The sequence below is a fragment of the Nyctibius grandis genome, chromosome 1 (assembly GCF_013368605.1).
Source record: "Nyctibius grandis isolate bNycGra1 chromosome 1, bNycGra1.pri, whole genome shotgun sequence".
Taxonomy (NCBI): Eukaryota; Metazoa; Chordata; class Aves; order Nyctibiiformes; family Nyctibiidae; genus Nyctibius; species Nyctibius grandis.
Window position 1 is genome coordinate 92,580,854 of NC_090658.1, and position 16,690 is coordinate 92,597,543.

At 39.2% G+C, this 16,690-nt stretch overlaps 1 protein-coding gene across 3 annotated transcripts in view; it reads right to left on the minus strand.

The window, feature by feature from the left end:
• DOP1A (DOP1 leucine zipper like protein A) overlaps window positions 1-16,052 on the minus strand; it is a 78,467-nt gene extending 62,415 nt beyond the window's left edge. For all 3 annotated transcript variants that reach the window (XR_011049486.1, XM_068415193.1, XM_068414381.1), the window contains exons 1-3: window positions 15,988-16,052; window positions 3,401-3,592; window positions 1,960-2,141 (exon numbers count right to left, since the gene is read on the minus strand). Coding sequence is in view for 2 of the 3 variants with exons in the window: in XM_068415193.1 (XP_068271294.1) it covers window positions 1,960-2,141; window positions 3,401-3,538 (320 nt within the window). In the remaining variant the exon portion in view is untranslated. The remainder of the gene's footprint in view (window positions 1-1,959; window positions 2,142-3,400; window positions 3,593-15,987) is intronic.
• Window positions 16,053-16,690: the final 638 nt, after the last annotated feature.

The window sequence follows — 16,690 nt, forward strand, 5'->3', positions numbered from 1 at the left end:
CAAAATGTTAATTTTGCCCATGCTGAACTACATCATAATGGAAAATGTGTTTAAAAATACATTGTCTTTGCACTTATTAAGAAAACAAAAATGGATGAGAACATTTGAGCACATGTATAGAAATACTTTTCTGTAAGAAACAAAAAATAATGATGTTTTACTTTACCAAGTAACCTAAAGATAAATTTTAAGACATTTATACTGCTAAGCAGCAACAAAGTATATACTTACTTCAGAAATTCAGTGTGAAAACAGATTCTCAAACTAACAATAAACCCACTGTTCATGACGTAGCATTTAAAAGATTGAAAACATTGGAAGTATGTTTTGAGTTTACTATGAATGTAACTGTAAGTTCATGAAAGTTGCAAATGTGATCAGCTAGGGACAAATTACCTACACACTAAAAACATTTTTGCTATTGCTACTAAGTATCATAAATTATTACAAACAGTACCAATAGTCAAATGCACGTGAACACGTAATTTTCAAAATCACTGAGGATTCAGGTTAGAAGATCCCTGGCACATGAAGAAGAAAATGGAAGAACAGTAAAACAGGTAAGTTTGAGACAAGGGTCTTAATATACAGCTAATACAAATGTATTATTTAAAGAAAAAAATTTTTTTTTGTGGATACAATGTTATCCAAGTTACAGGGGGGAAAAAAAAACACTTTCCAAAGTACAAAACTGTTTGTTAAAATTATTTTTTCCTTTATCTATCTAGAAGAACTACCGTTTTGCCATTGTCAATTGGTTTCTTTTTTTTTTTCTTTCCAGAAAAAGTCTTTTTGTTCAATAACCAGCACACTACCCCACAGTCTCTCTTTGTAAGGCTACTACTCATCCTTCAAGATTCGATGTTCAGACACTGTCATTCTGCTTTCATGAAAAATACTGGAATCTTTGATAATGCCATAATGTGAATGTCAAGCCTTCTCCCAAGCACCAGTAACAATGGCTTTTAGTTACATTACACAAGGTAGCATTTTCCACTATCCTAGAACTTATTGTTAACAAGACATTGCAGCTAGTGAATCACTGCACAAGCAAAAACGCAAGCTACGAGTTCACAGAATCTTTAAAAACATGTAGAAACACAGAATTGAGGCACTCCCCTCCCCCTCCTCACCAAATGTAACTATATATAAACATCTTGACAATGCAAGACAGAATAGCTGATGTTAAGGCATACAACTTATTTCCAACCATTAATACACACCTTTGCTACCTAAGCAGAGTTCTATTTTATTCCACTATTTCTCAAACTGATGAAATTTTAATCTCCAGGGATAAAGATCGAGAACCAAGCGTGGCTGTGTGTATACACATATGCACAAATCCCTCTATGCATTATATAATAAATAGCTTCATGTCTTGTCTTGCCCACCCCACCCAACCAAAAACCTATTGGAGGTTTAGGAATCAGTATATTTTCACTACACTTACTTTTCAAGGTTATCCTTCCTTTTCATTGTCATCAGTTCTAGAAACTGACAGTGAGAAAAATTTTGTACTTGCCCCCCATTCTAACAAAACAGACAATCTTTCTGTTCTGACTGCTTGGAAGAGAAAGTTTCTTGCAATAAAATATACTCAAATTCTTTTCCAATACCACTTAAATTACAATAGAAAAATGTAATGTGAATACATTGAAATAAGCATTAACACTTCAATTACTGTACATACATGCACAAAATTTTGTTTATTTCAATGAAAAAATAATAAATTCCAGGTTTTCTAGCACTGGAGTTGGTTCCTAACAAAAGTTTAGGTGTTCTGTTTATCTTCTGATATACAATATTCGTGAGAAGAGTACTACACAAGCACCAGTAACATGAGGGAAAGAAATTGACTGAGTCTTGCTATATAACAAAGCAGTATTACTAATATAAAATGCAGGAAAACAAAAGCATCCCAACTATGCATTTGGAATGGAGTTGTTGAAACTATTATACCTGTAGAGGAAAAGATCTTTGGCCAAACGCTTGGGTCCAATGATTTTGAAAATTATCTCATATGTTTCAAGTGCCTTCCGATGAACCCCTCCTGGCAAAGCTGGATGAAGACATTGTGCTAAGCGCTTGCCTATAGTCAGCTTCTTTGGTACTACCTGGTACTTCGCATTATTCTGTAATACCTGATAAATCAACACATTAGGAAGAACAGCACAAAACAAGTTAAACACCAAATGCACTTTTTATAAATGAGTTCCTGAACATTGTCAGTAAGTCACAACACATATCTAGGTTACAACACAAGCAAAAACCGCAAACTTTTAAGATGTACTGTGGAGTTTTTTCTTTGCAATGCCTTTCACTTGTACACTTGCTATAGCTGGAATTGCCAAGGCATTGAAAACTTCACCTGCAATGGACTCCTTACTTACAGCTTGTCCATTTCATTTTACTCAACCTTTTAAGAAGAAAAATTACTATCACCATTTGTTAAAATCAGCTGTCAGTAGCTCAAAGAGGACTATTAAACTCTGGGTGGTGAGTTTGGGATAACTTAAAGAAACCGTCAGAGTGAGACAACATACAAAACTTTACCACTGCCTGAAACTATACGATCTGGAACAGAGTTGTATTTACATCGTTAGACTTTCCTTTCCCAACATCATAGCCTTCACTTTGCATATACATGCAGCAAGAACTGTTACAACGAAAAAAATGGAAGAAATGGGAGTTTATACAAAGAAATTATGCCATTGGCATTGCCAACTGTACTGTCATTCTTGGTTTTCCACAAAGTTTGAAGGGTAGAACGTAAATGCTTCAGACCTGTAATTTTCTACGCCAAATTCTGCAAAGCTTCACACTGGTAAAATGTGTGTGTGTAAAAGGAACTCTATGACCCTGACTGGAGATCCCTACAAACACATAGGACTGATTAGAACAAGAGTTTTACACATATCAGGATCTGTATTGATTTATAAACTACTATTAAAGATCACGATGATATTACAAATTCAACTTACTAACTGTTAAAATGAATCAGAGTGGTAACATTCTCTGGTCAATGAACGATTTGAGTCCCATTTTATAACTCATGCTTTATGAAAATATTGCTGATATTTATACTGGCTACTATTTTTCACACTATTTCATTAACATTGAATGACATTAGAAGTAAACATAATAAAAAAGATGCTGTGTTTATTTCCACTAAAAATGTAAACAACTTTTCCCTTTACATAGAACTACAAAGGGTTCAACTGTCTGTCTTGGAAAGGTATTTGTTTGATTTGTTTGCTCCTTGCACACACCCAACATTTGGCTCAGACTGCTAAAATACTTGAAAGAATATTTGACTGCTAGAACTTTGCACTTCTGTATTTTTACACCAGTACTGTTTGTCACTTCCTGAATCTTTTCCCAGAGCACCTGCCAGGCATACCTTGTTTAGCTTTCCAAGTGCTGATATTAAATCTGCCCATTCACTGGAGTATTCGAAGTTCTTCAGTGCCTTGTCCACAGCTGCTACATAGTTTCTGTACTTGGAATCAGTCAGTAGCTCCAGCTCCTCCGTATTCATCCTCCCACGGTGTCCCTGCTAGAGACTAGCTTGCAATTCATGTACAGACATTACCTGTTCAAAATAAAAAATAAAAAACCCTGAAACTATTGTTTCCAGAGACATACTATTAAAACAATTTTGTATAAAGAGCACTACATTTTCCTCAAAGCCATTATGAAATATCAATCTGAAATCGCTTTACAGCAAATCCTAAACAAAAGCTAACATATTGCACACAAATATTTAATGCACATCCAAAAGAGTATATTTGTAATCAAGTCCTGTTTAAAAAAAAAAAAACACAAAACAAACAAAAAAAAACCCTAGAAAATTAAAGTCCTGCCCCTCCTCAAAAGCACTGTTTATTCTAAACAATGCAACTAAGCCTTTTTTTATTTTCTTTTTTTTTTTTTTTCCTCCTCTGGGTCCATCACCAGAAAAACCCACCTTTCCATAAATCAGCCCTTCTGAAAACAGAAGACACCAGTCTTTCAGAATCACTTCCAGGCAGAAGACAAGAATGAAGGACACATACAATAGTCACACACTATTTAACAGTACTTTCATCCCTCAACATTTCCTTTTACAAGACCTGGTATTCTAATTCAGCGATGCAACTCTACTTTGTTTTTATATTACCATCATCCACGCACAACAAAACTATCTGTTTACTAGTGTTCTGTAATTACAGGCTTTTGCAATTTGCTCTACATATTTTCATCACATGGTAGTCTACACCAAGTAATTAAGACATTCTAGTTCCAGAAACACCATCTCATACACAGGCCATACACTATTTATTTCATGAAATTCAATCACTATTAAAAAGAAATATGTTTTTAAAGCTACTTTAACCCCAAGCAATTAGAACTCATAATGGGAAATCCTATTGTAGCATGTCTGTGAAAAAGACAGTTTTTGTGCCCCTTTTAATTGGTATCTTTTGGGAGTTCTGATACTCAGCTTCAGAAGAGACTTCACATTCAGCAGATGCTGTCTCTTCTGACTTGATTAAAGGAAAATGGGAAGAAAATTGCATGCAGAAGCTTAGGGTGAAGCATGGTAGACCAAAAAGCCCAAACAAACCATGGAACAGCTATAAAGAAGTTGTTTACATCAGACTGTCTACCAGGTACGATAAACAGAGTCACGCTGAAAACAGCGGCTTCAGTGAGCCCTTCCAAAATGACTGGAGAACATGCCTCATTGGCCCCTATTCCCAGTAAGCAGCAATATGATAAAATAGCAGGGCTGTTTGAAATGAAAAATGCCTATGAAATAATAAAGCAGAAGAATTAGCAGAAATAAAAAGTGACGTTCTGATTTCTGGTGGTTCTACAGTTGGAGATAATAAAAACACTTGTCTTCAACTTCTGCTCAGGAGAAAGTGTGTTTTTAGACCAACGAGAAAAGACTAACAATTCAGCTTGTATTACTTCATGTAATAAACACACTCCAGTTGTGCAAGATGCATCAAAAACATGAACACTTTCCTGCCTTTTATCATATATGATCAATTTAAAATGTTTTATATAGACACATAAACATCTTTCTTTGATTTGTACTACATCCATCCCTCCCTTCAAATAGCGTTCTCCCCAGAATGGCTATGAAGCTGCTATTTAACAACTTTGTCAACAGTTCTCAGGAGTTACCACTGACTGAACAACATAAAACCCTAGGACTGGTTACCCACTATTGTCAGCTACCTGAAGGCCAACTCCTCGCCATGTTCTTGCCATGAAACAACCCCAAAACCTACAAACCACGTCACTACTAGTACTGTTTTACCTTTTCAGCACTCCAAAAGGTAAAATGAAGAAAGCTGTACTCCAACATCTCCAAATTTACAGCAATAAATCAGGCTCGAAATTTCATGATTGTAATCTTATCAAGTTTATCACAAAGTGCCCTGGCAGATTTTTGCTCTCTCCTTTTTGTTCCTTTAATTAGCAGGTGCTTCTGAAGATAAATTGATAAGAATCTAACTTTAATCCTTCCAAACTTCATTCTTTAGTGCTAGAAGAACATTAAAAAAGTGTTGCTTCAGTCAGAGACAGTACATCACCACTGTGGGTCACAGAGAGGGACCTTTGAGAACCCTCTCACCCCTAACCTTTCATATGTGGGCACACGTAAGGTGCCAGACAAGCTTCTCTTCCACTGTCATCAGATTTATCTTTTCTCCTAAAAAACAACCAAAACTCCACACTAATAATTTCTTTATCCTTATTACTATCTTTGTCCTCCTACTGCTCATCTCCTGGTTTCTCAGCACTGTACGGAAAGTTACAAGAAAGAAGAAAAGCAAGAAAGGGACGGACAAAAGGAAGAAAAGGAGCTGGGATAGGAGGAGTGAATAAAAAGGTCAAGAATTACAAACCTTTCGCACTCTTGATTCTGATGGCAGACTAATAACGACAGATTGTCTCCAAGGCAGAACAGAAATGCAAACCATTACTTAAAAACCATATTCTGGGTGACAAACTGATAGATTTTGCAATACCCCACTGGCATAAAGCACTTGAATCTCACGTTTTATTTTAACAGAGCATTTCATGTGGTTTCATTTTATAACAACTATCTTTCCTTGGACTAAGTCCAGAAAAAGATCAAGTTTGTTTTGAAAAAAGCTGTAGAATGCCAACAGATTTCTCAAAGAGACAGCTGCACAACCACCCATGTCTGATCTCCAAAAGTAAAGTGAAGTATTAACACTAAAAAAGAAAAAAGGACCAACATACAAAAGCAGCACAATTCTTATTTTTCCAGGCACAAAGGATGGAGAAAGAACTTGACACAGCAAATAATGCTTTCTGAGTGAAGCAAGCATCAGCATCCTTTTTTTATCCAGCTAAAGCATAAATGCAACCACTTATGGCTGAGTGGAAAACAGGGCTCTGTCTTCCTCAAGTGCTTGAAAAACCTGAAAGCTGAGCGTGGACTGATTCAGGATTACCAAAGGCTAGCCAAAACCGATAAGAACACAGGGTTAAACAGGTAGCTTTTTCGGGGGGCTTACTAACTGATCAGAGTATTCTCTTCCTTTTAAAAACAAACATTAACAACTTTGACTCAATAACCTATACTTTTAGACAAATCTATCGCACACTAGCTGATGCCAATGAACTTACTCTTATCCATATGTTATCAGTGAATTTATTCATTATGAAGTTTTGTAAAGAGAAGAAAAAATATACTCTGTTTTCTTACTACTCTATGGCTATGGTCTCATTTTTCTTAAAAAAAAGTTTTATATAGTTTGAGGGAGAGAAAGAATTTCTTGTATATTTTTTCCCACGACAAAGAGTCTCTATTTTAAACAATACATCTTCCAAATCATATCAGTAGCCATAACAAGCCAGGGATGCAGAGAAAACACTATGTAAATATTATGTATTGTGTTTATAAACCTGGTACTATTTTTAGTCCAAGATCATTCAAACTAAAGGAATGCTCATTTTTATTAGCTCTCATACATGAAAATATACTTGTCCTACAAGGTTTACTTTTTGTGTAGCCTGAAGATATTTCAGAATATAATTTTTAATCTTTTCTTGTTTCTATAATGTATTCTTACTGATAGTTTTCTGTCCTCTTCATCTATAACAAAACTGCAGATTTAACAACATTTAATTTTACAGCACTGATATTTCAATACAACATTAAAGCTTAGTAATATGTCTGTCTCCTTGTAAGTATTACACCCTTATTCTTTCATGGTTTATTACTTTGAAAAATGAGATAAATAATAAAATTTGATAGATGAAGATAATTAAAAAATAGCAGTTTCTGACACACCATCAAACAGCCCAAAGGATAAACCACTTATCTTGCCATTCCACAATCACCATTTAGCATGAGGGCCAACTTTCCCTGGAATGTTCTTTACTTATTTCTCTTTTTAAACAAGGGTATGAAGAGCACCATCCTTTGCTTTTGTTGTTTTTTTCCCTTTTGGCATACTTAATGCGGTGAGACAAGCTTTTCAAATTGAAGGTTCAGCTACTCTCATGAGCCTGGACACACGTCATCATTGACCTGTTAGATGACCATGCCTCTTTTTAATGGATGACAAAAAGCAAATGTGGGTGTCTGAGCAGAAGGCTTATTATCAGTGAGGAAGAAATTACCTAAGAAGTGCTATACACTTTCAAACTATTTCAAAGGTTCAAACTATTGAGTTTCAACAGGAATAAGTGCAGAGTCCTGCACCTGGGAAGGAGTAATAAAATGCACCAGTACAGGTTAGGAGGCGACCTGCTAGAGAGCAGCTCCGTGGAGAAGGACCTTGGAGTCCTGGTGGACAAGTTACCCATGGGACAGCAATGTGCCCTTGTGGCCAAGAAGGCCAATGGTATCCTGGGGTGCATTAAGAAGAGTGCTTCCAGCAGATCGAGGGAGGTCCTCCTCCCTCTTTACTCTACCCTGGTGAGACCTCACCTGGAATATTGCGCTCAGTTCCGGGCTCCCCAGTTCAAGAGGGACGGAGATCTACTGGAGAGAGTCCAACGGAGGGCTACGAGGATGATTAAGGAACTGGAACACCTGCCTTATGAGGAAAGGTTGAGAGACCTGGGGCTTTTTAGTCTGGAGAAGAAAAGACTGAGAGGGGATCTGATTAATGTGTATAAATATATGAGGTCTGGGTGTCAAGAGGAAAGGGGAAACCTCTTTTCACTTGTGCCCTGCGATAGGACAAGGGGCAATGGATGCAAGCTAGAGCACAGGAAGTTCAAACTCAACATGAGGAAGAACTTCTTTACCGTAAGGGTTACAGAGCACTGGAACAAGCTCCCCAGAGAGGTTGTGGAGTCTCCTTCTCTGAAGACTTTCAAGACCCATCTGGATGCGTTCCTGTGTAACCTGCCCTAGATTGGTCCTGCTCTGGCAGGGGGGGGTTGGACTCGATGATCTCCAGAGGTCCCTTCCAACCTCTAACATTCTATGATTCTATGATTTCATAAAACCATATATTAAGTGATTGCAGAAGTAGGTCTTGACATTTACTACCTTCCACTTCACCTTCTCATGGGGATTAAAAAACAGACACCACACAATTCTGGATATACCTGGATGCCTGTAAAGGTTTTGAGCATGACTTTGACAACGAAAACAGTTACCTGGGGCTGTGCAGCTCCTTTTGCTGAGGGTTGTGTATAGTGTGTTCACAGAGCATCCTTCAGTTCCCTTCATCAGTGAGGTGGTATTGGTTTTCCTCTGAGTCGTGTTAAGATGATACTGCTACAGCTGTTTTTCACGGCAAACGCTCATCCTTCACAACTCATATGCCTAAGAGCCTTCTGTCTCACATCAACACAAACTATTAACCCATTTAAGAAGGTCTAAATGGTTTTCACTGAAGCTAAAGGAACTTGATTGAAAAGAACAGCTTCATCAACACTTATTCAATAAAAGCAGCTGTCATCTAGGTTCTGTCTCAATTTAATCACAAGCTTATAAGAGTTCCCAACGATTCATAAGCTATCCAGTATCTGTTGTACCCCAAAGCTCCTCTTCAGGTTTGATTTGCTACTGTTCCACTCTCACATTTTTCAAGCCTCACAGAACTGCTCTATTTCTCTGCTTCACACCAACCTGCAATACTGAAACGGTCACTTTCTGGTACAGGTCAAGGGGCTGATCACTGTGGGGCACAAATCTGCGTACATCATTTCACTTCCAAGAATTCTCAAGATTTGTCCCAAGTACTGTAAGAACCTGAGCTCACAAACTTGTTCCCTTTGAATTCCTCAGAGTTTCAGCTTTGCAATATTTCAAGGCTTTTCTAAAATTGTTTACTGTTTCAAGCATGGCTATGGGATATACAGTAAAGGAACTAACAGATAATTAAAAAGCAGATGAGAAAAAATAAAAAGCAATAGCTCAGTACTGTGAAATTTGTAAGCTGTGTACAGTGCCCACATACCAAGCTGGTAACTGCAGAAACACATTTTTATTTAAATAGACTTAGTACAAACACAGATTTGAATACATGGAAAATAGAAGCCTTGTCATTTGCTAATTTATTATGCTTTGGTTCCCCTCAGAAGCATTTAAAAGCATGAACAGCAAAATAAATACTGCAAATCACAGGCTAGTCTCTTAAGATAAAAATCAAATGTTGAAAACATATATTCTTCTGTCACCAAAGATAAAGAGCTAATTAATCTATTTCTAAATTGACTTTCTACAGAGTCCTCTTATTTCAGCATTTTTCAAAAACACAACTCTAATGTCCTCTGAAGAATAAGAACCGTTTGAGCTTGTTATTTTGACCAATTGCTGTTGAGCACAGTAATGAAAGATACAAAAACCCCTGTATTAAACAAACAAAAAAATCCCCAGACTGTATAATTAACTATAATTAGCCATGATCTCATTAGTACCCTGCAACAGTAGAGAGCACTTAGTAAGATTTAATATTGTGATTAATAACTTCCCAGTGCACTTTTCTACTCAGTCAAATTTCACAAGCGGAAACAGCTTATTACATTTTTCCATAGAAAAAACGACACTGCTTTAGGTGTTCAAATTCCTTTCCATGACAAAATTAAATTAAATCAGCATAACAATCTGTGCATTACCCATATTGGCAACTTCTAAATCAACATGAGATGTTTTCCTGAGAGTGATTCTCATTCAAACAAGAATTAAATGAGAGAAAACCTATGGCTTGTACTATGGAGGTTAGATTAGGTACCCAACTGGATGTGCTCCCTCCTGGTTTTAGAATCTACAAAACATGTTTATTATTTCTTATGTTTATTATTACACAAAACCCAAACTGTTAGTAAAAAGAAACTAAGTACACTTTTTCTTCTTCTGCATATATAGGAAGTCATAGAAGAAAGACGACTGGAATAAAACTAAGTCTACCACTGAGCATAGCCTGATGGAAATACATAAGGTACATAAAATGTTCTTTATGCTATTGCTGTTTTATGGTATTTCAAAGTCTGACTTATACCAGGCATAAGTTCATAAAGAGGAACAAGTAACAAGCTTAAAAATTCATAAGGAATGTACAACAATCCTTCTCAGTTATCAGCTTCTCTATTCACTGTTTAAGAAAACGAATTTATAATTACGAACAATCTCTAAGGGAACATATTTCCTTTGGAACTTAATTTTTCAGAAGTAAAAAGTATCAAATCTATGTCTATCTGTTTATCAGAGGGCAGAAGAAAGTGATTAAAGACTTCTCACTCTTGTTGGTAAATACATGTCTCTTCCAACCGCCTCTTAAAAACAGAGTCTAGGGTGACACTTTAATGCCTCTACTCCCTTCTATTTTATTACAGCTTTTCAATATACAATAGGTGAACTACAAAACAGTCTGATATACTAGACTGAAATTTTGATTTTGATTCCAGACCCACCATCAGAACACTACTGATTCCTTTTCTTCCAGCCCTTGTGCACTGTGCCTGCATACTACTCAGGACTGCCTTGCTGTTTGTGGCAAAGTACAAGAGGAAAAAGCAGCCCTGTTCACTACATGGATCTCCAAGCACTGCTGTAATAAAGCAATAAAAGGATTTCTCTGTTACAATAATCTTTGACTTAATACCAAATAATTTTTTAACCACATCTAACAGTTAAAAATTAATTCAAAAAATCTGAATAAGCAAACTAAATACATATTAGCCAATGAAAGCATTGTAGTGGCATACAACAGATGCTCAGGTGACAATGTGATACCCAGTATAACAGACATGATCTTTTCTAGCGTTACGTCCTCTTGCACTACACAAATGCTGAAATCTTACACTTTAAAATATCATATTCTTCTTCAGATCAAATAAAACATTCAGATGTCACAGATCTGAACTTGTCACTCAGTAAATGAAAGATGATGATTTGCATCTTCTTCATTATAACTCAGGTCAACCATTAACTGAAAATATTTTCTTCTTCCTAAAATAATATTTTCCCATGTTGTTTCCTTTCTAGCAAAAAATTATTCCTAAGTTATCTACCTACTATATCAGTTGACCACTGTATTTGAACAACCAATATTTCAACCTAGATCTAGAACTGGTCACTATTTCCCTCTTATTCAATTACACATTTGAAGGAAAGGAAAACAAAAAAACACACCTAGAAATTAACCCGCACTCTTTTGACATGTTTGCAGAGGTTTTCCTCCTTAAGCTTCATTTCATCTCAGCTCACAGAGTTACCATCTTTATACCCAATTTAAATTATAGCAGCAACGCATCAGTCAAAGAAATGTAAAGGCATTTTTAAAATAATCTTCATTTCAGCCTCCAGGCTGACATCTCAACAATCCCAAATGCAGAATATAACATTTAAGATTTTTTTTTTTAACATATGAAATGTAACCTCCTGGATTTAACCCGTCACTTTGACAATGCCAAGCGAAACAGAAACACAAAACTGTTACTCAGAAAGTAAGTATAACATTGTATATAGTGTATCTCCTACTGTTCCCTGGACAAAAACAAACCGTTGACATGCTGGAAAAGGCTGGCTTGCTCCCTGCGTTGGTAGGGCCTTTTTCAGCTATCCACAACCAAACCGCAACATCGCGCAGCGGGCAGTTTCCCACCTTCATAAAAAGATCCTGAGGCTGCATGTTAGAACTAAGGCTGTTTGGATTACTCTAAACAGAATATGGAAGGTATTTATCCGACATAGCTAAATCCATGGTAACCACATAAGTTTGGTGGGTCGAAAAAATAATTAGCAAAGAGAAGACGGGCATGTTCTGGTGTGAGTGTAACTGCACTCTCCCCGTGGCTCCCGTCCCACCTGCCAGCACTGTAGCTTCGTGCTTTGCCTGTCCCGCAGTGGAACCGCCCAGCTCTCACACGCACCCACGAGGCTTTCGGGCTACTGCCCGCTCTGCTGAGCAATGACTGGTAAGTAAGTACATGATTTCAAACAGTTACCTTCTCTCCAGGTGTCTGAGCACAGTAACAAGAGCAAGTAACAAGACAAGCTTTCTAAAATAAACTGCAAGCTATTTTCACTTTTACATGATTCAGCCTCATGCCTTCAAATGGTAACTATATCCTCTCGGAAAAGAATTCCTTTTTAACTAGCTAGCTCTCCTCTTCCTATCTTCTCCAAGCATTTACTGATGGAAGACTTATCTTGAGGTATGCTTTTTCTTTTTTGCTTCTTTTTTACTCTCAGCAAACTAGTAAATCCAATTAATATAGTAATACAGTTAAAATAAACAAACAAAAAAAGCCATAGCAAATGTAACAATGAAAAACAACTCAAACCAGTATGACTACATTTAAACTTAGATTTGTACTATACTTGGTTTTAAAGGAGAGTTTGCCAACTTCCAGATACTTTTCAGCTTGGTAAACAAAAAAGGGGACTTAGATGCGTTTCATTGTCTTACATCACACTTGCAGCACCCTCCTCTACTGAGAGGAATGCCTTGCTTTCAGGGTAATGCTGTGCCTTCACACTGTGACATCTCTTCAAATATTCTGATACACGGTTTAACACAGAATCTACCAACTTAACAAAAAATGAAATAAATAAATAGTGGCCTGATAATTTAAAATTGAAGACTTAAATGAACTTTTTATTCATCCATACCCATCATTCTAATAATATGTAGCTTCAGGCAAGTTTAACATTCTGTCTCCGAAAGACCCTGATATTCCTTTTCACAAAAACATGTCAGAAGTTCTCATATGTTTACCATTGCCTTACTCGGGTAACCTTTTAATACAGTGCATTTGGGCAAGACGTTGTCCAACTTCCTTTTTTATTATAGCCTGAGGTCCTAAGATATCACTAATTCATTCATTTCAAATTTCAACTCATTTCTATCATTTTATTCTGATTTTAATTCTGAAATAGTGTCATATGCCATATGTATACCTACGCATTATCTAGACTGTGGTTATATTTTGCAACGCATCTGATTCACATATTCTGCAGATGGATTTCAAAGGAATTTATAAAGTAGAATCCGTTCCTGACTGTTCTGAAAACGGTGGCTGGACCAAAACTTGTTCGTTCTCCTTACCCTCATAAGCAAGCCAGAAAAGACATAAATATAAGGTTAAATTCCCTTGGATTTTTGCAAATGATACTAGAAACCAAATCAGGCAAAACACCATTCCTTGGCTTTACATAATTTTTTATGCTTATATTGAAGTACAAGTTTCTGATAAAAATAGGGATGTGTTGACTAGTGAAATCATTCACTGAGTCTCTTTGGTGCTTTCTTCTCATTTCTTGCTCCAGGTATTTGGGGAAAAATGGTTGATCCTGCAGTGTTTCTTCTCCCCAAGCTCTCAAAGGGAAATATAATAAACAGAAACAGTAAGTTATGATTCAACTTTTTTTCAGCTACAAGTCAGGGCAACATGACTATTAATCTGAAAGACAATTTATGTGCATACAAATAACTTACTTCCATTTTTGTATTTCATGCTTTAGCAGGCATCATTTAGTTTAGTCTCTTTTCTATCTCCTATTTTTCTCAACAATTTTCAAAACAGTTTTTTTTACAACATACTTCATACCTCTTCTTGGTTCTCTTTTACACACTGCATATTTAATATAACATAGCTCCACCAAAGTAAATAAGAAAAAAAAGTAGAAGAGGAATCAGCATTTTCAGTCAGCCCAGCCCAAGCAGTCATTCCCAGCTAAGCGAGAAGACACTAAAGGTGGACAGCAGTAACTCTGGTCAAGAGAACTAAGCCAGTGCTGAACACATGGAAGTGTCCTCCCCTTATTCAACCGGAGAACAATGGCAGAAGAATACAGGCTGAGCCCACGTACACCAGAGAGACTGTATTCTCACCCATGTAGCTTGCTGTGTGTGCGATGAGTGTTTCTAGTGGTCAGTGTAGCACATCAGTATTTTTACAGAAGAGAAGCACTACCAGTATAAACATGGCCTAACCTGTGAACATAACCACCCACTCAAATGCACAGCCACTCCATTAATGGAAGACGTAGGACAACTTGTCTTTGCAAGATGCCGTTTAAACATCTACAGTCACAGGTGCTACTAACAAGGTGGGAAAGTAAGACATTCAGTAAGTTAGAAATGCAGCCTCTCCTTCCCCATCTCTCATTTACAGGCTGCTTAGTTTCCAAAAGTGCCTATTTGTATTTCAATTAAAACTAAACCAGGAATTATACTGTTGACATTCCACCCATTTCCAAATTGACATTCCTCCACATGACATTCATCCATGTTACATTAAAAACCACTGTACATTTTGGATAATCACAATATTTAGGCATCATACTATTAATAGACCTGCAAAAGGTCTACTGCCTGTTTTTGAAAAGTTACCAATATTTCAAACAAAAAAAATAAGCAAATCTGACAGCCAGGCCAGCGTAAGTATTTAACACAGACAGACCAAGGCTTAGCAACAAAATGAAAGACTATGATCTTCAACCTTATGCCCCCATATTTCGTGCAAACATCTAGCCCCTTACTATTTAGAGACAGTCTTCCCACCATTTCACACTCCTATAGCCAGGATTCAAGTATCACACGATGCAGTTAACCTGAGAACCATAACATGTTCGCTGTTACCGCATATAGAAAGAAGATCCAGGAGTGCAAGGGTTCTTGCTAATCAGCTACAAAAATACAAGGGTTGAGTCACCGAGAACAAGCTCGTCAAAACCTGCACCTTGTATCCAGCGTATTTTAGGATACTTAAAGAGAGAAATTATTTAGGCTTTTCTGGTTATTATTACAGGTATGCAAATGTTACTTCTACAAAACACCAGAGGCTGTCACATATTTATGCTTTTCCAGGGGGCTTCACAAGATCTCAGGCCATCCCTGCATCAACAGATGAAATTCATCCGCGCGCACACACAAACCACGGGCAGCCATATGCCCCGCGTATCCTTCCAAACATCCCATGCAACAGCCCAAGCAGCCCCGCCAGCCAGCCGGGATCTGACCCAAAAGAGGCCCACAGCCCTCCCACACTCAAGGTCAAAGCAGGACGGCTCTGGCAGCCCAACGCCGAGCGTGCTCCCAGACGGGAAGAGGTGCCCTGAGGAAGCCCCTCCACGAAGCGAGGGGAGAGGCTCTGCAGCCCCGAAACCCACCCGGGCCCGCTCTGCGCTCCGGGGGACAGCACCGGGGAGCGGAGGGCAGACCACGGAGCGGCACTGGGGCGAGCCAGATGCCACAGGTTAATTGATGCAGAGCAATTAACAGGCTCACCGCTCTCCCCAGGCTCCTCGGCACCTGCCCCCCGGCACGGCCCTCGCCCTCCCCGGCGGTACCCGCGGCCCGGCACGGGCAGGGAAGAGAGGAGAGGAGAAGGCCGGCTCGGCTCCAGGGGCGGACCCCGCTCGGCTGCGGCGCCCTCCCCAACACAGGCGCGGCGAGGGAGGAGGGGAGCAGCCACCGCCGGGCCCCGCAGCCTACCCGCGCCAGGCGGAGGCAGAAGGAGAGGAGGGGGCGCCGGGGCGAGCGGCGTTACCTGAGCGACTCGAGTCGGAAGAGCCCGACCGCCACCGCCACCCCCGCGCCGCCCTGACAGATCCCGGCATGCACTGCGGCGCGCCCCCCGCTCCTCCCGTGGCGCGCCCCCTGGCGGGCCGCGGCCAGAAAGGCGCGCGGAGCGCGGGAGCGAAGCCAGGCGCGCTCACGCGCGGCGCGTTCGCTGTGTGGCTGCGTAAGCGCGCAGGGCGCGGCCCGGCGCCGCCCTCGCCGTGGTGACGCGTGGGCGGTGTGTGGCGGCGGGTTCGTCAGCGCCGGCGTGCGCAGCTGCGTAGGGGCGCGAGGATGCGCGCAGGTGTGCTGGAGCGGGATCCGCCTGCCCGGCGTTACTTGCGCGTTGTGTGGGGGAAGAGGTGGCTGTGAGCGGGGGCTGTGAATTACCCTGAGCGAGCGCCGTGGGCCTCGGTGGTGCTGAGGCCGTGCCACGTCTGGGCACATCGGCACTGATGGAAATAAAAATAAGGGGTTTGTGTATATGTGTGTGTGTATTTATTTTGCCTGATCTTTACATAGTTCACCAGATACAGCGCAGGTGAAAATGGAAGGCAGGTGGTACTAAAGAAAATATTATTGATTGATTAGTAGTAGTTGTATATAGAATTTGTATCAGAAATAGTGTGGCCGGCAGGACTAGGGAAGTGGTCATCCCCCTGTACTCAGCACGGGTGATGCCACACTTTGAA